At 43.1% G+C, this 26060-nt stretch overlaps 2 protein-coding genes across 4 annotated transcripts in view; one reads left to right on the forward strand and one right to left on the reverse strand.

The window, feature by feature from the left end:
- Nucleotides 1–26060, forward strand: part of SDR42E1 (short chain dehydrogenase/reductase family 42E, member 1) — a 986520-nt gene that overhangs the window by 351239 nt on the left and 609221 nt on the right. The window lies entirely within an intron of this gene.
- CDH13 (cadherin 13) overlaps nt 1–26060 on the reverse strand; it is a 671588-nt gene that overhangs the window by 229175 nt on the left and 416353 nt on the right. For all 3 annotated transcript variants that reach the window (XR_014528541.1, XM_083513633.1, XM_083513634.1), the window contains exon 6: nt 19960–20104. Coding sequence is in view for 2 of the 3 variants with exons in the window: in XM_083513633.1 (XP_083369759.1) it covers nt 19960–20104 (145 nt within the window). In the remaining variant the exon portion in view is untranslated. The remainder of the gene's footprint in view (nt 1–19959; nt 20105–26060) is intronic.

Below are 26060 nucleotides of genomic sequence, written 5' to 3' on the forward strand. Positions count from 1 at the left end.
ACGCATAACAAGTGACCTTCAAAATCCCCGGCAATGCAGAGCAATAACTTTTATGGGGCCAATAATATTAACAGCCTAATTCCAAAAACATAACAGTGTTTGTAATGTCAGAAAGGACAGAGCCTGAACAGTTATCTCTGCTAATTTTTTTAAAGGAAAGAAGGAAGACAGACATCCCAATGACAAAATCATTTCAGCATCTGGTAGTATTCAGTCTAAGAGCACAGCATCATGGGCTATTATGCTGCCATACTCTCATGTCCATCCTACAGAGTTAGAGGAGCCACTGGCACATCACTTAAATACAATGAAATGCATCAAAAAGAGGATAAACTCTGTATAAGTTTGCATCTGCTAACTGAGATGCACAGATGCGTATTAATGGTGAGTATAAATTAAAAAAAGAAATACACTCTATATCACCAGAGTGGGACAGAAGGAACCCAGGTGACTGGTATGCCACTTCAGTCTGGATGCTAAAGATTGATAGGCAACTTCAAAGCTTCTGTAGTCCTTCCTCCTTAGGGTACTCTATCTTTAAATCACACCTGATCTAGACACAGATATTCAAACAGAGGAATGTCCAGCGTGAAGAAGGACACATAGCCATTCGATAGATAGTTGAATATGTATGACTGCCCTGTGTCTTCTAGGAATGGTTGCATAATAGCACATTTTTTTCTACAGAAAATTGTAAATTGCAGACAGCAAATACAAAAGGAGGAGAAACGATCAGAGCCAAGGCAAGAGTACAGCTTGGTACATGGTGGCCTATTGCTGTAGAACCAGTCCATTGACACTCTTGGCACCAGGCACAGCTCATGGCTCATCGGTGACCCACTTTTGTTCCTACATCCCCTTCCCCTTCAGACTATTAAAGTTTGGGAGGGTGGGGATAGAAGTATGAGGGAAAAGAGTCTTGAATATTCAGACTTTTCTTTAAGCTATAATGATGGTGGTGGAGATCAGCTCTGATCAGCAGTTTTAGGCTATATGCAAATTTTGCAAAGTCCCTGGGCAAAGCAAGAGCATCTGATGTCCTCTTTTTTCCTCCTTCCCTGTGTTCCAATGAGGATGAGGAGAACTCCCAGCAGAACTTCGTGACCCAGGTCAGGTCAGTCAATTTAACATTCCATAGGCCACACACCCTGTGTGAGGATGTCAAAAATGAAAGCCCACAAGCTATGAATTACCAGGTCTCTATAGGACAATATACAAACAAAACAACCCAATTTTCCCTGTTTTTAATTAATCCCCTTTTTTATGTTTTCCAGCCCTTTGGCGTCTGCGATGGAAGCTTAATAATGTGCCAGTAGCATTATCTCCTTTCCCCCTCCTTTACTTCACAAATACACTTTGAGTGATTAAAAATCCTTTAATGAAGACTCTAGGCAGTATCTCCAGTATTTCCACTGCCAAGCATGCAATATTTAATGATTTCACATGCCTAAATGGTGATTCCCTTAGTGTCTAGTGCAATAGTAGGTATGGATAACAAAACAATACAAATGTATGGAAATAAGAACTTAATAAGAGACTGCTAGACCAGGCAAATGGCTCCTCCATTCCAGCATCCTGTTCTCACAGTGGCCATCCAGATGTCACAAGCCAGTCATGAGCACAGCAGCTCTCTCCCCTCCTGTAGTTTCCAGTTGTTGTTGCAGTAGTAATAGTAGTAATATCCTGCCTTTCCCCCAAACTGGGACTCAAGGCAGTTTACACAAATTAAAACAACACAAGAAATACAGAAAGCTAAAACCATATAAAAGATAATAGTTAAAAAAGAAATTAAAGTATAACAGAATTTAAAAAGTGTAAAAACAAATCTATTAAAAGCAGATTATACCAACAATACTGCACTATTAAAAGCCCCTTCCTTAAAAACAATTGGTTCCCAAAAGCCTGCTGGAACAAAGCAGTCTTCACCTGTTGGTGGAAGGACAAGGCTTGTATAGGAAGGGAATTCCAGAGTCTGGGATCAGTCATTGATAAGGCCCCTTCCTGTGTTTCTACCAAGCATGCCTGTGAGGGTGGCCTCCATCAAAGATCTCAGAGGCCAGACAGGTTCATATGGGTGAACTACCGACTGAAACTCTTTAGTATACAGCATTTAGCTCATGATTCTTGGTTAGAGAGTAGAGTTTACCTGTTTCATTCACACACAGAGAGATGCTTGTAGGTAAGAAAGTAATAAACTTGTTTAGTGACTGCAGAAAATACGTAATAGAAAAATGCCCACTTGTAATCTAACTAGTTCTCTCAGGGGATGGTTAAAGATAACTTTCATTTTGAGATCCAAGAGAGAAGTGTGAGGAGGTGGAGGAGGAGGAGGAAGTTCTAAACAAGATGCAACTTAAGAGGTATCACTCTGAACAACAAGGAAATAGAGATGGAAGCTGAGAGGATAAAGCTATGAGGATAGTCTGGGCACGTGGTTGTCCCTCACTCTGTCTGTCTGAATCCCTTGCAAACTCCTCTTCTGCAATGTGAGTTGCATCCATCCTTCCAACAATTCTAAACCCTCTCTGAAGTTGATACTAATATTATTTTAATAGGTGGGGATGTCACAGCACTTTTGGGCCACACAGACCCTGCAAATGGTCCTGGAAATGACACTGCATCAGCATTATTCCCATGGGACATTCTGGCCCACTTTGGCAAAGGAATGACCTGCCTCTTGGAGTGGTAGCTTAGCTTTGTTCTGTGTGTGTGTGTGTGTGTGTGTGTGTGTGTGTTTAAGAAAAGAATAAAAAGGAAAACCTTTGGCCATCAGAATGCAAGCCCTTCACTTAAAAGTGTGCCATCCCAACAAAGGTCACCAATTCCTCCTCACCACTATCTCAGGGGGCAAATGGCCCTGCAAAGGTAGCAGGGAATGATTCCCCCTCTCTACACAAAGCTGCCCTCATCACTAGCAACCTTCATGACTTCTTCGCTTCTTGGAACATTTGCAAAGAGGGCTATGTGAGAACTAGATTCAGCTCCGGGGATTGCATGCTGCTATTCTAAGGAGAGAATAAGTAGACTTATGCTCTAGTGCATGAACCTCATAAGCCACAGCCCAGATTCAATTCAACAGCACACTTATTTATTAATAATAGCAGTTAGTTATTTATAATATGCACACCACCTCTCTGCCTGAAGGCCCCTACCATTGGCATGCAATAATAAAACCAACAATACAATTAATTAAACAGGAACTTATTAAAATCAAAAGGCATTCAATAAAAAGTGTCACTGTAGGAAAACAACAGCCACGCTTGTTAATCCTGAAGACCTTAAACCAACACACATCCAATACAAGCCACATCATAGCTGGAGGGGGGGAAACCCAGAGAGAGAGAGAGAGAGAGGCACAAATATGTACTAAGAGCAACGGGAATAAGAACCATTATAAATAAGAAAGGACTGAGCAGTAAAGTAGCTGTCAGAGCTGCGGAGCAAGGGGGCGCAACCAAGATCAGCATTATTATCTTAATCTGTAGCATCCACAGCAGGAGTGGCTAGCCCCTAGTTCAGGAGTCTGATTTTCTCCTCCCACAAACTCCCAGAGTTTTATGCCCTCCCAAGCACCCTACTGATTTTAGTGATAATGGCAAAAGGGACTGGGCATGAAGTAGACCGATTGCTGGAGCTGCAACTCACTATCCCTTCTGTCACTTGATGAGTGAAGATGAAGAAATAATTCCCTTCACCAGCTGATATGTACAGATTAGTTAAGGAGGTACATTGCATATGTGTGGACGGGGGCACAGCCACCACTGACATGGTGCCCCTGGAAGACTGACTGATTTTTTTTTTATTACAATTACTACTACTAAATGTATTACCCATGGTTCAGCAGCAGGTCCCAAGGTGGGTTGTAACAATCTAAAATTCAGAATTAAAAACAAAGGAATAGGAATAGAAAGGACAGCATAAGGAAGGTTCAACATTCACCAAAAGCTGAACAGCGAAGATGCCTGACATACCTTAATTACTACTAAGAATATTGAAACTATTAAGCAACTTCTAAATGTGCACCTCTGTATTTCTCTTACTTGCTTATTTTGCTCACTATGCCACCTTTTGTATATAATAACAAGGCGGTTCAGAAAAACATCACGAAAACATTACAAATTTCAGAATAAAACAGCGGCTGTGATGGTGGCTGTGGCAGACAGCGAGAAGAAAACAGATGGTATGAATGGCCAACAAAGGTGTACAAAAACAAATACATTTTCAGAAACTGCAGAGATTGGGTTAATGGAGGTGCTTGCCTCAGTTCAGTTCCCATGGAGAAGGTGCTGCTTTGGGGGGGGGAAGCCCCTTTCTGGTTGTTGCTGAGCATTCTGCAGGTTAGAGCATGAACAGGAAGGCATCAGCTAGGACAATTTTGATTCAGCTCCCATTTAAAGGTGAAATTGTTTTTTTCTATAGCAATTTGCTAACCAAAACACAGCTAAAATATGCACTACTCCGAATTTTGCAATGCAGTTCTCCAACTGAGTAACGTGCAAAAAGGTACATAAACTGGGGGCAAATTGTGCATTAAGTACATACATTGGTGACAATAACATACAAAAATGTGGGGAACTGCTTGAAGAAATGTGCATATTGAGCAGAATTGCATACAAAAATGTGGAGAAATTAGTATTAAAATTCTGGTGAATTTTTATGAGTGGTTTTAAAGAAAAAGACTTCACAAACTAATACGAGAATGTGGAGAACTGAATTTAAGACAGGAGAAAATCAGAAAGGGAGAGAAACGAAAACTAGCCTCATCCAACAGTCCTAGCAACCAGGCAGGTTGGGTGGACAAGAGGTACTTCTTCAGGTTAGCTTCAATTTTTATGCAAATCCAGGTCCTCTTTTTTGAAGTTACCTTCTCTTTTCTTTGGTGAGAAAGTGTGAGTGGTGTCCTTGAAACCAAGTTCCTGGGACACCGAATCAAATCATGGTTTGGAGTTATATCTGAGAGTGTGCAGTTATCGCAACAGCAGGTTATCTCATAAATGCCACATTCTGTGCTCAACAGCTAGGATGCTGTCTGTAAACCACCAGATTAAAAGGCAAAGCACTGATAGATTTGGACCCAGGGACAATTAAATGGGAGTGTTTTGGTGGACTTCTGATATTGTACTGGATTTGTTGTTTACATAAGACTGGAGGGCCAGAGGAAAAATGTGCATTCCAGCTAGAGTAGTGTGATCGTTGGAGTAACACAACGCAGCAATCATTTCATTTGTAAATCCACCCTCCCCCTGTAAAAACAGGGTGGACGCAGGACAATTAAAATGCAATTAGAACAATGTGAAACATTGCCGTGATCTTCATGCTATTTTACAGGGTGTGGAAAAGACAAATTAAGGAAGTCCAATTGCAGGCAGAAAATGCTCTGGGCCAAAGCCAGAGAGCAAAGACCGTGAAATGAGCTCATCTGCAGGCACGGCTGGTACAGTTGCAGCCAGACATGCTTACAGCTCAGGCTACTGACTGTCCAAGAGGCAATCCTTGCTGATGTGAGGTACACAGAATGGGAGAAATCAGGATCCTTGATCACATTCCAATAATCTGGACCAGGGATAAGCAACATGGTGCCCTCCATGTATTGCTAGACTCCTCCAGTTCCTGTCATCCCTGGCCTCCAGCCATGCTGGCTGGGGCTGATGGGAGTTGGACTTCGCCAGTATCTGGAGGGCACCATGTTGTCTGCAACTGATCAAGGTTCACATTCTACAATATGTGGAAAACTGCAAGAAGGAAGGGTGTTTCCTCTGGGTGCAATTCCCATCCACCCCAGCTCAGTAACCCCAGCTCATAAAAGGACCCAGCATTAGCATGAATATAGAAAGAACTTGGCCCAGACACATCCAGGCAGGTCCTTGAGGACCCAGCAAAGCTGCCATATTAGCGAATGGGCAAGAAAGGCAGGAGTTGGTTTGATACATCCATTTTCCTGGTCAGGGGAGATGGCAAGCTAGCCTTCAGTTCAGGTTGCAATCCTGCATCATGGGATGAAGGAGACACTGAGGTCTGATTTGCTCTCTGTGAACAATCCAAAGCTGTTGCTTTGGAGCCACTCTAGAAAGCCAATGGGGAAGAAAGATCTGTTGAGAGTGTTAATCTTCTGCCAAGCCTGGATGTATGTATAAAACCTATGTCACAGAAATGTTGTAAGTCTCCAGTGACCTTCATTACAAGGAAACCAAACCCAAGACACATGCTAGAAGGGCCTTTGTTGAAGCCCCTCACAGCTTGGAGATTGGTGGGGGTGGATGGGTGTTTCCAGATTAAGGTTTTAGGTTTTTTGTCCTCAGTGGATGCTGGTCTGTTAGGATGAATGGCCCATGAGAGTGAATGGTGTACTGTCCCACCAACTTCAGCCTGCCCTCAGCCCAGTGGTATAGCGTGGGGGGTGCAGGGGGGGCCGGCCGCACCGGGAGCAACATCTGGGGGTTAGGGTTAGTGGGCGCAAATCCATGGGTTAGGGGGCGCGAATTACTTGCCTTGCCCCGGGTGCTGACAACCCACGCTACGCCACTGCCTCAGCTAGCCATCACCTGCCTGCCTTCTTATCTGCCTCTTCTCCTTAGTCTCAAGGTTGTCCCTTGTAGAAATGAGCAGGGAAGAGGAGGATAGCGACAAAACTTGAATAACTTGGCTCTGCCTGTCTTTGGCTGAGCCTTCGTGTGCTGTTGGCCTCCCTACCTTCTGCCTTACCAGTTCCAATGAGAACCAGCTACCACTGGTAGCTGTAAATGGCTTTGTTCTGTACATTTTAGTGCAGGCACCTACAACTGCCAGGAGCTGCCAGTGCAAAAAGCTAGAATGTGTGGTGAAGGAAGAAGGATGGTAAGGAATATATTTTTCCATCATGGTTCCCAGCCCTTTCAGTGGAGGTGGCTTTAAACAGGGAATAAGCAATTTTATGGATTAGAAGTATATCAATGGCTACTAAGGAGGACTACATGAAGCCTCCAGACTATAAGTGGAGGAACAGCAGTGCGGAAGACTGTCTTTAAGTCAGGCTTGTGTTCTTCCAGGAGGCATTTGGGTGGTCACCATGGAAAACAAGACCCTGGACTAAGATGTTTGATTTGTCTGATGCAGCAAATCTTATTTAACATGTTTGCGATGTTACATTGTGTTATTGGTAATGAGGAAGTATCTAAAGAACCACTAGCCCAAACAGAGGTCCAACCCCTCTGGGGTTTTGCGGTATCTCAACTTAAAATCAAAACTGCGGTCGTCCATCTAAACCCAAGCGAGTCTAGAATGCAAACGTTGCCTCGAATTGGAAGAGTCACATTGCAATGTTTCTTCCAGGGCCATTTTTCAAGGCGTTTTTGTTATTTATGAGATTTTCAAGCAGGAAGCCCTATCTTTATAAAGACCAAGCTATTATAACAAATGAGCTAATTAAACGGATCCAGCAGATTGTCCATAGGGTCTGCTGTTTGCCCTTTCATTGGACATACATTATGTATTATCTACCAAGGTATACATGGGGATAATGCTCTGTCAGACACACCAGCGAGGAGTGTTTTTGTGGGTTCACCAATTTAGATTTTGAAGGCCAGATAATGCTTAACCACAGGGAGAGAGGCTGATATTTACAGAGCGGAGAAAACATTAAATCCAATTTGCCAAAGCTTCTTGATTACATTTTTAAACTTTTCTCTCAAATAAAGATGTATTGATTTGCTACATCAAGAAGTAATCTATCATCTATCATGCCAAACATCTCCCAGAAGCTGCAGAAGAGTTGCTGGAGGTCATTTAAAAAAAAAATACTGTGAATTTTGCAATATTAGGTTCCGAAATTCTGTTGAACAAGCATTCCTTTTAATGCAGACTTTTATGAAAATAAATGCCCTTGTATTATTATTTTAGGAAGAAATCTTCTATATGCTCACATTTTTGTCCTGCACTCTAGCTGTCTGACAGTTAGATCTCCAAATGGCTTAGACAGCATTACTTGGAGCTGAGTCAAATTTACATCCTTTTGGAGACCAACAGAATGACCTTATGTGCTGTTGCAGTAGGAAGTGCACTAGTGCACAGACTCGGACACGGGATCTCAAGGATAATGCAATGAAGATTCCAGATATCAAACCCTTTGCTAAAGCAACATCCTTCTTTGAACTATCAAAGATCAAATTCCTCAAGCACCCAAGACCACCACCATACTCCTAGCAAGTACAAAGGATTCTCAATAAAGTACAGGCAATGACTGATTAACAAGCGTCTGAATGACATGCAATCATGCACATGCGCATGGCACCAAATCTGGAAGTGACCTGAAAATGTCACTAAACATGTCACGAAAAGGGTGGAATGTAAGCGGGGCATAATGGGATGAGGTGCACTTATACATGCTCTGTCAATGCATGCAGGGCCCAGGAATGAAACCCACACGGGTAATGGACGTTGACTGTAATTCCAAACCAGGGGTTTTGTTTCAAACAGGGTAGAAATCATTTTAAACTGCAGTACTCTGTAAAATAAAAATAAAAGAAGAGCAGGAAATCTGCATGGTAGCCAGATTTTCCTTCCCTTTTTGGGGGGTGACAAAGGTGGAGCAAATCTCTCTATTGATTGATACTGGCAGCTCTTCAGATAGCAGACTTATGTCACCTGTGTCAATAATTTATACGTCGCCCTCTGCTGAACATTCAGCATCAGGCGGCATCAGATGTATTGCTGTCATCTGAAATGACTCTCCATTGTTATAAGACCCTTGTAGCTGGGGCAGTGGGATTTACGTCCGCTTGTGTGGGAAGAAGGCAGGAAAGCCAGGACTTGAAATAATGCAGCTGAGATAATCAGTCTCTAAACCTGACACCTAAAATATATGGTCCATGATTGCAAGGTGTGTGTGTGAGAGAGAAATTTATGACCTCCTACATGAATGTTAAAGGGCTCAAAAATGAAATAAGCATTGGGCCCAAGGCAAAACAGCACCACCACTTTAAGGTACCAGCCCCTGAACTACCAATGGAGGCTGTCAGAGAAGAAACAAGGCCGGTGTCTAGAATGGATGATTCACATCTAAAAACAGGAATGGGACTAGGCACCCCACTACTCGGCTCCTGCCACCAGTAATTCTATGTAAATATGGACCATAATAGCCCTCCTGTGTACCAAGATGCCATGCAATTTTAGATTGAGTGGAACGTTAGGGGAGGAGGAGGAGGAAGAGGTGGAGGAGGAGGAGGAGGAGGAGGAAGAAGAAGGGGAAGAAGGGGAAGAGGAGTTTGGATTTGATATCCCGCTTTATCACTACCCAAAGGAGTCTCAAAGTGGCTAACATTCTCCTTTCCCTTCCTTACCCCCACAACAAACACTCTGTGAGGTGAGTGAGGCTGAGAGACTTCAGAGAAGTGTGACTAGCCCAAGGTTACCCAGCAGCTGCATGTGGAGGAGCGGAGACGCGAACCCGGTTCACCAGATTACAAGTCCACTGCTCTTAACCACTGCACCACACTGGGAAGCACACTTGTGCAAAGGATCCTAACTAAAATTCAAGCGTTTATATGAATTGACCCATGTGCTAATATTTAATTATCATTTAAATACCCTGATTAAACATATAGCCAGGAGAGGGGCAGGGGAAAGAAGAACTTGCATCTCATTCCCAGCTACCTACTGAAACTGGACTTGCCCCTCCGTATGCCTAATCAATCCCTCTGCTCAGCACATAGGGAAAAGCCACTTGCATCATTCACACTGTAATATTTCCCCCATACATACACTGTTGCATGAAAGAGATAATCTGGAAGTGGGAAGTATTATGCAGGCAGGCAGGAGACCCTGGGCCATCCAGCCCAACCCGTTACTATATGTGGTTCTCTGAATCAGACTCATACAGTGCCCAAGTCTCTCCAAATAGACCCAGTTTGGCTTGAGGTTCAAATTTCGTGCACAGGCCTAATACTGTATATATGAGGCTTTTCCGGTCAGAGAGTCTTCACTGCATCTCAGTTTAAAATATTATAAATCATAAAGCATTTGAAATACCACATTTGTAATAAACAGCAGTACAAAAGCAGTACAAAAAATGCAACAGCAGAACATGGGAACCTATAGCACATGACAATCCAAAATTCTAATTAAACTGAACAGATTTGTTCTGCTCCTTAGAACTAGGCCCTGCAGACTTCTCAGCTTCCTTGAACTTTCCATTTAAAGCTCCACATGAAGTCACTTATATAACACAGGCAGAGTCCAGACAGAAAATAAATCCTCATAACACTTTACTGTGGAAACTGAATGAAAACAGTGTACAACTTAAGGAGAAAGGAACAGGCCTTTCTCACATCAGACCTTTTACACAGCACTGAGACCTTCAAACAAACATACAGAGGGAAAACTCCCTCAGAACTGCAGGCAATCAGGTCATGTACTACCTCAGCAAACATCATGCCCATTCTGCCTGATTGCTAAGCAACACCTCCTACCTCTTGGTTAGCTGACTTACTGAGAACAGAATCAGCCCTTCAGTTGCAAACAAAGATCCCTGCTGTTGCACTTCTGACAGAATTAATACATTAATACACCAGCTGGAAAACAAGCATGCCTTCCCCAAGACAACAAACTCTGAGTTACGTGTGGGGCAAGCACCCAGCATTGCATGCAAGTGTAGCACATATAGAGTATCTGTTCACTTTCCAGTTCATCACCTTGTCTCAGAGTGGCACTATCTACCAATTAGCTGCTTAGATGAATTGATTTTATCTCCTTGACCCTTCCCCTGTTATTTCTAAGCACATACCCCTCCCTTTGGTCCCTCAGAGGCCACACAAATAGATGCTTAAAGAGAGACAATAAAGCCTCTTTCAGCATGCCGCGGCACAAATGAGTTTCTCCCGGCAAAGCATTGCAGAATTATGCTAGCTTGTTGAAGCCCACAATCTTTAGTACCCAGAGGGGATCCTCAATGCTTCCTTAAAAAATTCATTTGTTCTTTAATTAAGGAACATGCTTTTTCCCTCCCTAATTAACAAACCAACAGTCTAATATAAATAGATCCCCAAACATGGTTGCTTTGATTGTTCCGGGCCTGGGAAATAGGTTGCAAAAGCAGCATTTTAATGCAGAAGAAGCAATGATGAAAAATGGTTGAGATATTGTTATCTTTTCTGTTCAGGACTCACAACTGCAATTTTGATTAAAGGTAAGGTTAAAGTTTTATTTAGAATTTTTGAGGTGCCAGTATGTTTGTGTGTACTCTTTGTGTGTAGAATCAGTGTTGCATAGTGGTTAGAGTGTCGGTCTAGGGCTTTGGAGACCAGAGTTCAAATCCCTCCTCACTGGGTGCCCTTGAGGCCATTCACCACCTCTCAGCCTAAACTACCTCACATTCGTTGTTGTGAGAGTAAAATGGAGAGGAGGGAGAACCATACATGTCACACTGAGCTCATCAGAAGTTGGGATAAAACACAGTAGTAGTACCACTACTAGCTCTATTCCCGCCCCCTATTTCTGCCATCAGTTTTAGTGCTGCAGTGGTCCTTCTAAGTATTGATGGCTACCACCTGTCATTCCACCCCCCACCCAAAAGATTATCCCCTGAAAATGACCCTATGCAAAGACACAGCTAGGAAAGAACCTCTCTCCTTGGTGTGGGTGGGTGTTGTTTTCCATGCAGAGAGGTTTGTTGGCTTGCTAGATAGTATCACATATGCACAAAGAATACAAGAACATAATAAGAGCCCTGCTGGATCAGGCCAAAGGTCCATCCAGTCCTCAGAGCAGATAACCAGATGCCTCTGATAAGCCCCCAAGCAGGACCTGAGCACAACAGCACTTTCACCACTTGTGATCCCCACCAACTGGTACTCAGAAGCATAGTTCCTCCAACAGCAGCAGGATATTAACCCCCCCCCTTTTAAGGACCACCTGCATCCTGAAGTGGTATATTCCACTCTATTGCCACAAGTATTGTCATGAGTTACGGATATGTTGGAAGTACAGTAGAAAATGAATGCAGGACTTAACAACAACAACAACTTCTTATTTCTACTCCACTCATCTGGCTGGGTTTCCCCAGCCCCTCTGGGCGGCTTTCAACAGAGCATTATAAACAGAATAAAATTTCAAACATTAAAAACTTCCCTAAACAGGACTGCCTTCAGATGTCTTCTAAACGTCAGATAGTTGTTTATTTCCTTGATGTCTGACAGGAGGGCATTCCACAGGGTGGGTGCCACTACCAAGAAGGCCCTCTGACTGGTTCCCTGTAACCTCACTTCTTGCAGTGAGCGAGCCCTTGGCGCTGGACCTCAGTGTTCGGGCTGAACGATGGGAGTGGAGACACTCCTTCAGGTATACTGGGCCAAGGCCGTTCAGCACCAACACTTTGAATTGTGCTCGGAAACATACTGGGAGCCAATGTAGGTCTTTCAAGACCGGTGTTATGTGGTCTCGGCGACTGCTCCGTCACCAGTCTAGCTGCTGCATTCTGGATTAGTTGCAGTTTCTGGGTCACCTTCAAAGGTAGCCCCACATAGAGCGCATTGCAGTAGCCCAAGCGGGAGATAACTAGAGCATGCACCACTCTGGCGAGACAGTCCACGGGCAGGTAGGGTCTCAGCCGGTGTAGCAGATGGAGCTGATTGACAGCTGCCCTGGACACAGAATTCTGAATTCAATCACTGCAATGTCCAATTAAAAGGACAATGGAGATAGAAAACCAAGGCATGGATGATTTGCTGCCAGTCAGCTGGATCAATGCTCTGATGCTGTATAAGACAGATTAAAATAAGGGGATGATGACATACTTCAGTGGAAGAGCACATGCTTTTCACACAGAAGGTCCTGGGTACAGTTCCTGATATCTAAGGATCTAAGAAAGTAGTACTGAGAGTGAGCTCTCACTAAGACTGGGAGAGCTTGTGCCAATCACAACTGGATAAACCAATATCTCAAAAGAAATATGCCCAACATACAAACAAAGCTGGACAAATGAAAGCTACAAATGAATGAAAAGTGAGAGGCATCTAAATAAACCAGTATACAGTGGTACCTCAGGATAAGTACTTAATTCGTTCCGGAGGTCCATTCTTAACCTGAAACTGTTCTTAACCTGAAGCACCACTTTAGCTGATGGGGCCTCCTGCTGCTGCCGCACCGCTGGAGCCCAATTTCTGTTCTTATCCTGAAGCAAAGTTCTTAACCTGAAGCACTATTTCTGGGTTAGCGGAGTGTGTAACCTGAAGCATATGTAACCTGAAGCATATGTAACCCGAGGTACCACTGTAGCTGCATAAGGAGCTTACAGATGAGTTGAGATTTAAGAAGGCATGTTTAAAAATGGGGAAACATGGAGAGAATACATGTGCAGTCAACAGTTGTGGGGGAAAGGTCAGGCAGGCCAAAGCTCAGAATGAGGCTTGCAAGAGAGGTTAAAAATCATCAAAAATGTTTATTTGGCTATGTTTGAAGCAAGAGGAAGAACAAGCACATGGTAAATCCTCTGTATGGAGAAGAAGAAGAAATGCTATGTGACATGGAAGATGGAGGAAGCTTGGGGTTGTTGTTTTTTCCTGCTCCAGAGGGTAGGACCTGTACCAACAGCTTTGTAACCAAGTTACAAAAAAAAGAAGATTCCCACTAAACATTAGGAAGAACTTTGTGATGGTAAGAGATATTCAACAGTGGAACAGATGCCCTCAGAAGGTGGTGAATTCTACTTCATTGGAGATGTTTAAGCTCGGGATGGATGTCTTATCATGGATACTTGAGTTGGGAATCCTGCACTGCAGGAAATTGGAGTGGATGATCCTTGGGGTACCTTCCAATTCTATAATTCTGTGATTCTATATCAAGAATAACCATCATGGTGCCCTCCAAATGCTATTGGATTTCAATTCTCACCAGCCCCAACTAATCTGACCAAAGGTCAGAGATGATGGAAACTGTATCCACAAGATTGTGAAGGCACCGTGTTGGCCACCTCTGAACTCCATGAACAAGTTGAATCTAGTGGCAAGTCAAGAACCAGACAAGACTTACTTTGGGGGTTTCCCTTTGGACCTTTAGTATCAAAAGTAATTCTTGAGTTCATACCCAAACTGCACAGCAAGTTCACCCCCTCCGGTCTTTAAAAGCAAGCAACATCAAAAGGAGTTTATACTGATTTGTTTCTTACTGTGAAGTATGTAACACACACACAAAATTGCTTTTGATGTTGCCCTGAATGTTTTTATTCACAGTTTTAATTTAAGATCATTAGAGCTAGCAATAGTCTAATTGCATGTCTGTAATTTACTTGTAACTATCATTACAAGGTTTTCTCCACTGATCAATCAGGGTGTTGCTTATTTTCACAAAACTCTGCAGGCAGAATGCTATAAATAATACTATTGCTTTGAGTGTTGAACATGTAACTGTAGCATGAAGGTATTTGCAAAAGTAGGTCAGGCAGTGCCAGGGCCAAGTGTGAAGCATCTGTTTTGCATGCAAATGGGCCAACGTTCAACACCCCAGAACCTCCAAGTGGGGTTGGGGGTGTTCCCTGCCTGAAATTTTGAAAAGAGAATCAGTATTGACTATACTGAGCTAGATGGGCCAATCATTTGAATCAGAATAAGGCAGCTTCCTGTGTTCCAGGTCAATACATTTTGATGCATGCAGTAAACACAAACTCCATTCCACATACAGATATCAACTAGCCCAACATGTGAATCTTACTTCAGCATCAGTGACTGGACAGCATCAAAGCACCTGGGAGTAGCTAACTAGTTTAAGGTGCTCAGAGGAAGCCACACGGTATACTCAACTCATGTCCTCCAGACAGCTCACAATGGCACAATACCCTCAGTAGCTGCTGCCCAAAGCAGCACTCTAACCACTACACCATACTGGCTCCTGATTTATGTTCATGTTCTGTCCTAAAACACAAAACCAGGTATGGAAGTCAATTGTCTGTGCATGTATAGTAAGCATGCAAAGGCCCAGGAGGTGGGAGAAGATCAGTATTGGTTGTAGTGGATTAATAATTGGAACACCTTGGATTTTATTCAAGGACACACTTATGGATGTACTTAGCAATAAGGAAACAAAAATGTCTGTGAATGGGTTCTTCTGCTAGAAGTGCTTTGTATATGAAAGGGAAGAAAAAAACACATGTCTATTCTATCTGCTGACTACAGAAAGCTCTTAAGAGAACCCCCGTAGTTTCCCTGAGGTTGTTAGAATCACAGGTCATAGCCAAGAAGAGATCCTGCCGTGCTCAGCAAATTGAATGCAATTTTAGTCATTTGAAAGCTTAAGTGGCCCTATTTTTCCCCTGCCTACGCACCAGACACGATCACAAGCAAAACTGAATTGGGCATGCAAACACACACACACAAACAACACAACGGCAGACCAACTCTCATTATAACCCAGGAGACATAAGCATCAAACAATAATTGCTGCAGAATGGACAATGGGGGAAGAATTAACTCTAGCTTTGCCCATTTCCCCAGGTGAACTTTGGTATTGATGACTTTGCCTAATGTCTTTTGATTCCTGCACCCTGCTGATAAAGATCTCATTTCTATGCATCTCCACACTAACCTTGATTTTGCTGCTGCTGCTGCTACTGCTGCTAGTATCAGATTAACTGAAAGAGGGCAGCCTTCTATGCTGCATGTGACTAGAGGTACAGTGCAAGGTGGTCCATTAGGGCCAATGGGCAGTGCCCAGTCTGCCCTCCACCAGCCTTCTTACTTGCATCCAGTCCAGGGGTGGCAGCACTGCCTGTCAGATTGCTCCTCCTCCTTGGCCTCAGTGTTGCCTTTTGTAGAACTCAGTAGGGAGGAAAATGGGGACAAAACTAGAATTGGTTGCTTCTACCTGTCTTTGGCTCTGTCTGTTATTGGCTCCACCTCCACCTGCTGATGGCCTCTCTTCCTTCTGCCTTACCAGTCCAGATGGACACCAGCCACCACTGATGAGGAGGCTGCTTCTGTGAAACCATATTCCATGAATGACAGCAGCTTACAACCTCCTAGCATGTGGTCATCCATAATGTATGTCCTGCATTAGACAAGCCCCTTCCCTGTTTCTGCATCCAGTTCTGCAAATGATGGTTTTATGATACTAAATGTTCCTCAAGGCTACTGTTCTTAATTCCATGCCATGTGCTGTTCTCAATGCCCCTTTGTTCCTGCTAATTCTTTACAGGCAGTTTCCATCAGTTCTGCTTTGGGGGTTCCTCAGCTGGAATGCAATATACATGGGTTATTATGGCTTAATGGAAAAACAAGTTGCCAATGTTTCTTTTCTTTTCTAAATGTGATTCAAAAGCAATTTTAACCAGCCACTCTTTCTTAAAAAAAACACACACACACCACATTTTGGGCTTAGGAGGATTTGCTCCAAGCTGCAGATAGAAGTCAAAACATATGAGGAATCACTGGTGCAAACTGACTGAAGCAAATGAAATAGGATCCTAGTGAAGACTGTTCAGCAATCCTAAGTAAGGGAAGGAGGGAGAAAACGGCAGCTTTCGTCAGCTTTGAAATTTCCAAAAGGCCAGCACGCCTGTTAAGTGTCTGGCTAGCTGTCCCCTCGCTAAGCTCATTTGTAGACAGTGGATGGCTTCTGCTTGTGAAGTGCAGCCAGTAATTGCCTCTCGCATTCACCTGTGATATGATAACATCCTCACTAGATCATTATGAATACAGTCCTCCGGCACAACAAAGTGTCCTTCTAGAGAGTTAGCTATCTATAATTTTGTTTCTCCGGTAAAGAAGAAAGGAAATTGGGGGTTTGTCCTTGCTCATGGACAGAACTCAGAGTTTCTTTAATGGCGCTATTAGTGAAAATGTACGCCTGTGGCAATCGCAAAGGAATCAGGTTACAATGCAGATCTCATTCACACAAAAGAAATTGCATCAGTTTGCATCAGGAACCACTGAGGGGAGAGCTAGGAATGCTTGGCTCCATCTGAAGCTGTCTTGAATAGCCAACCACCACAAATGCAGTCTGGAGCATCTTCTAGAGCAGTGAAAAATTCTAAGAATGTAAGAAGAGCCTTCAACTTGACTGAAGATGCTGTGTACATCCATTCAAGGAGTGACGGGGGTCTATTCTACCTGGCATGTCTCCATGTCAAGACAAAAGCCACCTCTTTTAAAGCCACCTAAGTTGGTGACCATTACTACTTCCCCACTCAGTCACAAAGCTCACTGTGGTGACCTTGGATCCGTCACTGTTTTTCAGCCTCACCTATCTCCCAGGTTGTTTTGAGGATAAAACAGAGATGGGGAAAACCATGTATGTCACCTTTGGCTCGCTGACAGAAATACAGGATACACATGTAAAGTATATAAACTAAATCCCACTCAGAATAGACCGACTGAAATTAATGAAACTAAGTTAATCATGCCCATTAACTTCAATAGGTCTACTCTTGAGTAGGACTAGCATTTACTGCCACCCTTTGCATCCACTGACATTTGGAGGGTACCACACTGGCTTCCCCAGCACCAGCATATTCATTTAAAAAAAATAATGTAGGTGTCACATTGACTAATGGGAATTTGCTTTGCTTTCCATTGCAGGCTTCAGCAATTTTTATCTTTGCTTAAAAATAAAGTTTAATATCACTCCAGCTTTTATAGTTTCTCCCCTAATTAAGGAACCCAGACATTTGATCACTGGGGACACGGAGTCATTTTGCAACACAACAAAAGAGCCAGAACATCTGTCCTGCTAAGGATGTTATTTCCTATAAAACCCTCTTGCCATGAAAAATATAAAGAAAGAAAGAAATCAGGGTGGGTGGGAAGAATGGGATTTTAAAATGGCAATATGGTTGATCGTCCACAATTATATAGTGATGTCGAGTTGGGAAAAGGTTCAGAGAAGGGGATCCAAAAGGATCAAAAAGATGGAGCAACTCTCCTACAGCATCTGAGACTTTTTCACTTAGAGGAAAGACAAGTAAATGGTGACTTGGAAGAAGTTTATAAAAATTGTGTGACATGGAGAAAGTAGGTAGAGGAATGTTTCCCTCCCTCTCTCATAAGATTAGAATTAATGGACAAAGAATGAGGTTGAATGTTGGAAGATTCAGGACAAATAAAAGAAAGTACTTCATACAGCACGCAGTTGAACTATGGAACTCACTCCCACAGGAGGCAATGGTGGCTACCAACTTGGGTAGCTTTAAAAGAAAACTGGACAAATCCTTGGATGGTAAGGCTATCAACAATGACTAGCCATGGAGGTGATACCCCTCTGAATGCTGACTGGTGCTGACAAAGCCTTCAAATGGACTCACTGCAAGACCCATTTTGTCCATTTTCAGGCTCAGTTCAGATGTGCATCACATTTGCAAACAGTTTTGCTATCTAAACTGGTCAAAGGTGTCAGTCATAGCAGTGTTGAATGCTGCTGTCAGCGAGGCCTGATTTCCAAGGAACAATATGGAGTGCCCTCTGCATTTGTATCTTTACCTGCCCAGCCATACATTGCATCTAGTGTAGGGCAGATGGGAGTGTTTGGGGGAAAACAGGCCTGCAGGCTAAATTAGGAACTCTGCTGGGCCTAATATGGCCAGCAGGCCAGATGTTTCCCATGCCTGACAATAGTGGTTTGGATTCAAAGGCACATTTGCGCTAAAGGAAAGCTTCCTAGTGAGAGCAGGTGCCATTTTTTATTCACCCATTCTTTACCAAAAAATAAAATAAAATAAAATAAAAAATGCCAGCAATACATGAGTTAGGACACTATGTTTATGACTGATATGCTAACAACATTTTCAGGAATACTGTGTGCATGTGCGTATATGTATTTGTGTTACAGTGGTACCTCGGGTTACATACACTTCAGGTTACATACACTTCAGGTTACAGACTCCGCTAACCCAGAAATAGTGCTTCAAGTTAAGAACCTTGCTTCAGGATGAGAACAGAAATTGTGCTCTGGCGGCGCGGCAGGAGGTCCTATTAGCTAAAGTGGTCTTCAGGTTAAGAACAGTTTCAGGTTAAGTACGGACCTCCGGAACGAATTAAGTACTTAACCCGAGGTACCACTGTAGTTGGGAAAACTTTTGAACAAGGCAACTCCAACTTACAATCTGAAGTGGTGCAGCCTTATTGTGCTTCCTCAGATTTCCCCCACTTCTATTACATTTGTAGCCAACATCACAATCTCACTGTTTTATGTCCGTCCTTACAGTACAAACTTTTGTCTTGCTTTGCAAGAAGTGCATTAGCAATCTTTGAAAACAATTTCCTACATCTCTAGGATATTGTTGCACTACCTTACATCAAGCCAGTCCCCAAATAATAATACATCAGACATTTTTCATTCAGGAATGGTCACAGTCTCAGTGGGAGAGCCCAGATGTGTTGCAAAAATGGCAATGGACTAGTTTTTACATTTCTATGACTACATCAGTTTACAACAAACAAATGCACAATGTATCCACCAAATAATTCAAAATCAAATAGTCACACTTTTCAAATGGAGCATCTGGATTCTTTAAAAAAAAAAAAAATCCTGCACAAGAAACCATTCTCAACCATATTTTAAAAAATTCTAGAATAAGTGAGCTCAGGGGACAAAAATGTTTTCCATGTGACACTGGCAACACTTACCTCATTTTAGCATGTTACTGATTGCATTCTATATACTGCCTTTTCCTTTTATTCATATTATATCTGTTATCCTCCCTTCCATCGTCCTTTGTGCTTAGGATGATATAAATTAGGGATGGGGAACATCTGGCCCTCCAGGTGTTGTTGTACACTTAACCCCCATCAACCCCAGTGAGCATGGCCAATGGTCCTGTGAGATCTGTGGACAGTCATTGGTCTAGCAATCTGCAGAGAGCCACAGGTTCACAGTCCCTGTGTCAAATGAGCCCTGTCAATCATGGTCAACCAGAATACATTGAGTTCAAGTGGATAAACATGCATAAAATTTGCAGAGAAACAAGACCTATAAGCAATTGCAGTATGTCTGCAGTTAGTTTACCTGTTGGAGACCCCTCCATGACATGACCGATGTAAGGTCCTTCCCGGAAGAGAGGCCTGTTGTCATTCTGGTCAATAATGATGATATCTAGAGGGACTGGGCCTTCTATGGTTTTGCCACTGGCATCAGTGATCTCCACCTGGAACTGTATAAGTAAAGGGAAAGAGAAAGTTAACAGGAATCAGATTGTTATTGGGCATCAAAGGAGGAGGAAGATAAAAAGGAAATGTTGACATCAGCATTTTCGCCATAACAAGGCCGCAGGCAAGGTTAGCACTTGGGATGCCTGAGCTCTGTGCTAAAGGCAGGATGGTTGTGAGCATAAGCATTTGAAAGAAAAATGAAAGAGTTCACGCTGAGATCCCCATTGGGCACTTTGCAATTGAATTGCCAAATTTGCTGGAGGAAGCAAGGAAAGAAGGAAAAAGGGGGAACACAATTTGATGCTAATGAAGTGAATATTTGCTTAGAATAAGTCTTTTCTTTCCCCTCCTCTCTCTCCTTCAAGCATAATTACACTTAAGGGGAACATACTGAACCGCAAAATAAATTGAAAGATAGGTTGTAGTGGAGATGCACAAATAGACTCTTAGGAGGAGGAGGGAATTGTTGCAACTATATTCTGCCTCTATCCAGAGCATTCTGTTCTGTCCCTTGTAATGATTTCAGAAGTCACCACACCAAGTATGGCTCAATCTAACACAGTGGATCAAGCTCCTAAGCTAGGGATTGGCAGAGTGGAGAACATTTGCAGTAGATCAGCATCACTGGATGATGCCCAATTATTTAATAATAGCAAAAACAACATGACTTTTCCAAGGCAGATCAGGCTGCTGAAATGAAGAAAGTTTGGAGTAATCAGAAGTAGACTTCTGTGTGAAAGCAGTGTTAGTTATAAAACTGAAAACAAATTATGAGTGTGTACTCAGAGACACCCAGTTCTTTAATTCTAATTACATGTCTTTCACCCTTGGCTCTTGGGGTTCTATTCTAGTACAAAACAAAGTAAATTCAAGGAGCTCACCCACTGCAACAAGGAAAAATCCTGTGGGATTTTGTTCCAGCTGAATTTGATGCAGGGCAGATTCCATAAAGAGGGCTCTGAAAAGGCCTTATTGCCAGTCACAACCCACCCCATCCTTGAAGATGGGGAGTCTCAGAGATGAGTCCTCCACACAGATGTTACCAGTGCTTTTTTCTGGGGGGTATCCAGGGTATGCATACCCCTAAACATTTTGTGAATATACTTTTGTCCATTTACTGTACAGTGGTACCTCGGGTTACGGACGCTTCGGGTTATGCGTTTTCAGGTTATGGATCACAGGAAACCCGGAAGTACCAGAAAGGGTTACTTCTGGGTTTCACTACTCGCGCATGCACAGAAATGCTAGCTCGTGCTTTGCACATGCGCAGAAGCACCAAATCGCATCACACGCATGTGCAGATGCGGCGCTGCAGGTTGTGAACACTGTGGGTTGTGGATGTGCCTCCGTCCCAGATTACATCTGCAACCTGAGCTTCCACAAATTTTTCGCGATTTGAACTATAAAATGGTGATTTTCTTAAGTCAAAATGAGAGTACCCCTAAACATTTTTTTAGGGGGGGGGAACACTGGATGTTACCTTTCAGGTAGATTTATACAGGACAGGAGTGAGGAATGTTTATCTGTCTGAGGCCTACATTGCCACAGTTCAAAGCTGTTGAGGGCGGCATTCCAAAAGTTAGCACATCAAGACACTCACACAACAATACACACACATGGATACACACAAACAAATCCTTACTACACAAAAATTGATAGAATGGCACACTCACACTTAAGACTTACATCTACTTACATAATACAAAGATATACTTAATACAGGACCACACATCAAACAGCAATCTCTCTAACCCTGTGTGATAATTTAGCTGTTGTTTCTTTTTAAAGTGCTTCATATTACAGCCTAAAGCCTTCATGTTACAGCCTCAAGCCTTACCTCAAGCCTAAATGTCACAGGCAACATTTTTGGTGTGAAAGGGGTTGTCTCTCACACATTGCAATGCTTAATAGCTCTGGGCCCTGTGTCTAGGTTTGGGAAAACAACAGTGATTGATTGTCTTCAAAAGGAGGTCCCCCCCCCCTTAAGCCTAATTGTGGTAGTAGGGGACAAAGAATGAGAAGGGGAAGATGTAGGTCAGAAGGGGAGAACTCATGGGCTGCATCCAATTCATGGTGTCATGCACTGGCAGGACGGCAGGGAGGAGGAGGAGGATTCTGGCGAGAGGTGTAGCCAGGACTGGGGCATACTGGGGCAAGCAGGGCATGAGGAAGAAAGTACTCACAGGGTAATGCAGGCTGGTGAGGGGATGGAGGTCAGTGCACAGGAACCAGAGCAGCAGGACCCATCAATGGAGCCAGACGGGACCCTGTCTCCACAAACAAGGCAGTCGCTGAGGTGTAGGGAGCAATGGGAGTGGCACTCTAGGAGGTTGAGGCAGGCAAAAGCCCCAAGCCCAGCTTCCTAGCTGGCCAGGTGGAGCTCGCTAGCTCTGAGAGGAAGCGTGTGATTCCTCAGCAGGAGTAGGCTTGGCACAGGTGGGGGTCACAAGCCTCATCAAGCCCAGATGTTGCAATCAGCAGGCAAATTACAAAAGGGCAGCAGAGCTGAGTCTGCTCAACTGCCCATGTTGATGGGCTTTGACTGAACCTCTATGGGACTGTGCTTTGGGTTTGATTCTAGACTGTATCATCACTGCTGGTCTTCTGACTTGGCTACTTCGATTGACCCTGGATTGCATTTCCTGACCTTTGCACGTTGCTTATATGGATTATCCCTCAGACTTGGAACTTTGGATTTGACATACCGACTTGCTGCCAGGTAGTCCAGGGGTTCAGGACACATAGGATGACAGTCCCCCATGTCTTATATAGAAGGTACACTTCTATATATCCAAGTTCCAAGCCATTTAGGACTTCAAAAATTGGGCTAGGGATGGGTAAATCTGTCAGTTCAGTTTCTCATTTTTCTTTAAGTTCACATTCCGACATTTCCACATCAGTATGCATTTTTTAAAATCCTTATGAAAAGTCATCAAAACTTTGATGTGAATTTCTCACAGTATACATGTTTTGGTATGTATGTTTGCCTAATATGTAACTTTTTGCAAAATAATTTCTCCTAATATAATGCATTTGTGTATGTTATGCTCTCTAATATATGCTCAGTTATAAGCGTTTTTTGTACACTGTACTTAGCTGGAGAACTAGACTGAAAAATTCAGAGGATAGTGAATTTCAACGGAAAGATGAGTTTCCATTTTCATACTGCTTCAGAAAGTGTGGATTGTATATGTTCTCTTTTAAATACAAACTGCATCAATTCCCTACCCCACTCATACCTAGACTGTACCCGCCACCTTGAATTGATCCCAGATGCACAATGGGAGCCAATGAAGTTCTCCTAGTGCAAGTGGTATAACATGATTGGTTCAGATATATGCCCATTAGTGGCTCCCTTTCACCAGGCATCCAGAATTTATGTCTTGCACTTGCTGAGAATTCGCTGTAGCTCATGCTATATGCTGCACGACAATCAATCATTCCCTCCAGAAAGGTCTCACTCTTGGCTAATAAACATTCCTGAGAAATCACCCTTCCTCATTGCATCTCCTATTCAAAAAGCACGTTCCGACCCCCCCCAACACCCCCTTGACCACCTTTCACAGCTACAGCAATCTTTAAAAGCAAGCAAGCAAAGAACTGCTGTATTTGTGGGCTTTTGGGAATATCCTTCCTGTTCTCATGAAGCTATTGTTCAAATAGACTGCTTCTCCTATATATGTGATATGAAGACAAGTATTTGGACAAAAATAGTGGCTGACAGACCTAATCTAGTGGCTCACAGATCAAATCCAAAGCAACCAACAGAGTAGAGAGGTGTAGCTTTGCCACTTCCATCGGCTATCATTATCAGCTCTGCCCTATTCTAGACAGAAAGAACTCAAAGCCCCTTTCCTTAGTTGTATCCAGGATTTTACTTTAGAAGGTAGAAAGTGTCACATGTCTCTTTGCAGCCACAGACTTCAAAACCACTCTACACAACTGCATCAAGACTTAGGCTGCATTCACATGGCAGATTACTCCCACAATTTTCTGTGTTAAAGAAATTGAATAAAGTGATGAATTGTAAGGGTGGCACTCCCCCCCCCCCCGATGCTGTCTTTATGGGGGTGGGGATCATGGGGGAGGAAAAGCAGGCATGTGTGGAAAAGGTGAGGGAGTAGCAATGTTGACCAATGACACTAGCTGTTGTGTTGCCCCACACCCACAGGTGTGAATGAAATTCATTGCGAGAAGGTGGTATTTCTATCAAAAAGCCACAATTCCATGATGCAACAAGGACTGCCATTTGATAGGAACATTCAAATATGTGATGGAAGCACTTGCATTATAATCAGGAAAACTAATGTAATACTCCCCACATCTGAATGTATCCGGAGTTGCACAAAAAGCCTGCAGGGAGGACCTGATTAATGACATGAAAAGCACTGGCCTAGTGGCCTGCAGTGGACTTCCTAATGCACTCTCACGCACACATTTGCATGGCTGTGTACCCACAGAGAGCCAATTAAAACAGTGGGGGAAATACTATATATGGCAGTAGAATATCAGCTTCTGTGATTTCCTGGAAGCATAAGAGTCTAAGGCACCCTTCATGCTTTCACCATACACAGATGTCCCATTGAGTCAAAGTCCTCACCCCCACCCCACTGATGTTGCACAGCTTCTCCAGCCCTGCACATAGAGCATGGCCACTATGCAGGTGTCCACACTGGGGTTTGGAGATTGTCATAGCTACGTAGTGGCAATACTATTAGGTAGACTGAGACAGTCACTCATGGGTTCCTTTTAATAATCCTGGGAGCTGTAGTTGGTCAAGGGTGCTGAGAGTAGTTAGGAGACCCATATTCCCCAACCAGAGCTACAATTCCAAGAGTTCCCTGTGAAGAGGCATTTGTTGTGAAACCACTCTGAAAATTGTAGCTCTGCGAGGGGAATAGGGGCCCACTAACAATTCTTAGCATCCTTAAGAAACCACAACTCCCAGAATTCTTTGGGAGAAGCTGTAACACAATGCTTTACAGCCCACTAGAGTTATCAAATAAAACAATGTCCCACCCTGTGCTACATAGTAATAGGTGAACCTGTCAATTTCTGTTTCTCCTCTGTTTTCCACATTGCCATCTGTTTGCATGCTTTTTAAGGGTCTTCATGAAAATTCATCCATTTTTTTGTGTGAATTTCTCCATGAATATGTGCAATTATATGCATACCTTTCCCTTTACATATGGCTGGAAAACACATTGCAAAATTCTGAAAAGTGTAGATTTTGGTCCATGTATTGTTTCAGAAAGTGCAAATTGGGTAGGTTCACCTTTAAGCATGAACTCAATTGAATTCCTCCCCCATCCTTAATACTACAAAGCCAATACCAACCCCCTAAAATGCAGCTAACAAGTGCAAAGAAGGAGAAAAGCAAAACTGTGTATTGAGCCAATTAGAAGTGAACTAGTTCCAAACACAAAACTGTATTGAGTTAACTTATAGGCGTCTGACCTGCAGTGAAGGATAGGGATTCAATTCAAGGTGAGAGTTATACACACACACACACACACACACACACACACGTGAAATGAACTGTGTTCGGGTTAAGTGTTCTGGTAGTAACATATGAGATCAGATAGTCCCTTCCAAAAAATAAATATTGAGCTCTCCAACCTTGCACAGCCAAGCCCCCACACAGACACAATGTACCAGACTGGAATGAGATAATAAGTCATTCCTCTTAACAAAGGAATTAGAATTCTGACCTAATTTGCTCCCAGTTGGGTTCACTGTGAACCTATAAATAACTCATAAATATCATGCACACTGAGAAAGGAATGGATTAACTGCATAAACAAATGAGTCGGAACACTTTCAAGACCCCCCGTGGATTATTCCATCTCCTGGGGAGGATGCAGTAGGCTAGCAAGCTCTATTTCCCAAATATTCATTGCCCTGGGTTGCTCTCGCGGAGGAGACTAGTAGCCCCTTGTATGAGAGATCTGTTTCTGG

The sequence above is a fragment of the Podarcis liolepis genome (genome assembly GCF_965112155.1).
Source record: "Podarcis liolepis genome assembly, chromosome: 7".
Classification (NCBI taxonomy): domain Eukaryota; kingdom Metazoa; phylum Chordata; class Lepidosauria; order Squamata; family Lacertidae; genus Podarcis; species Podarcis liolepis.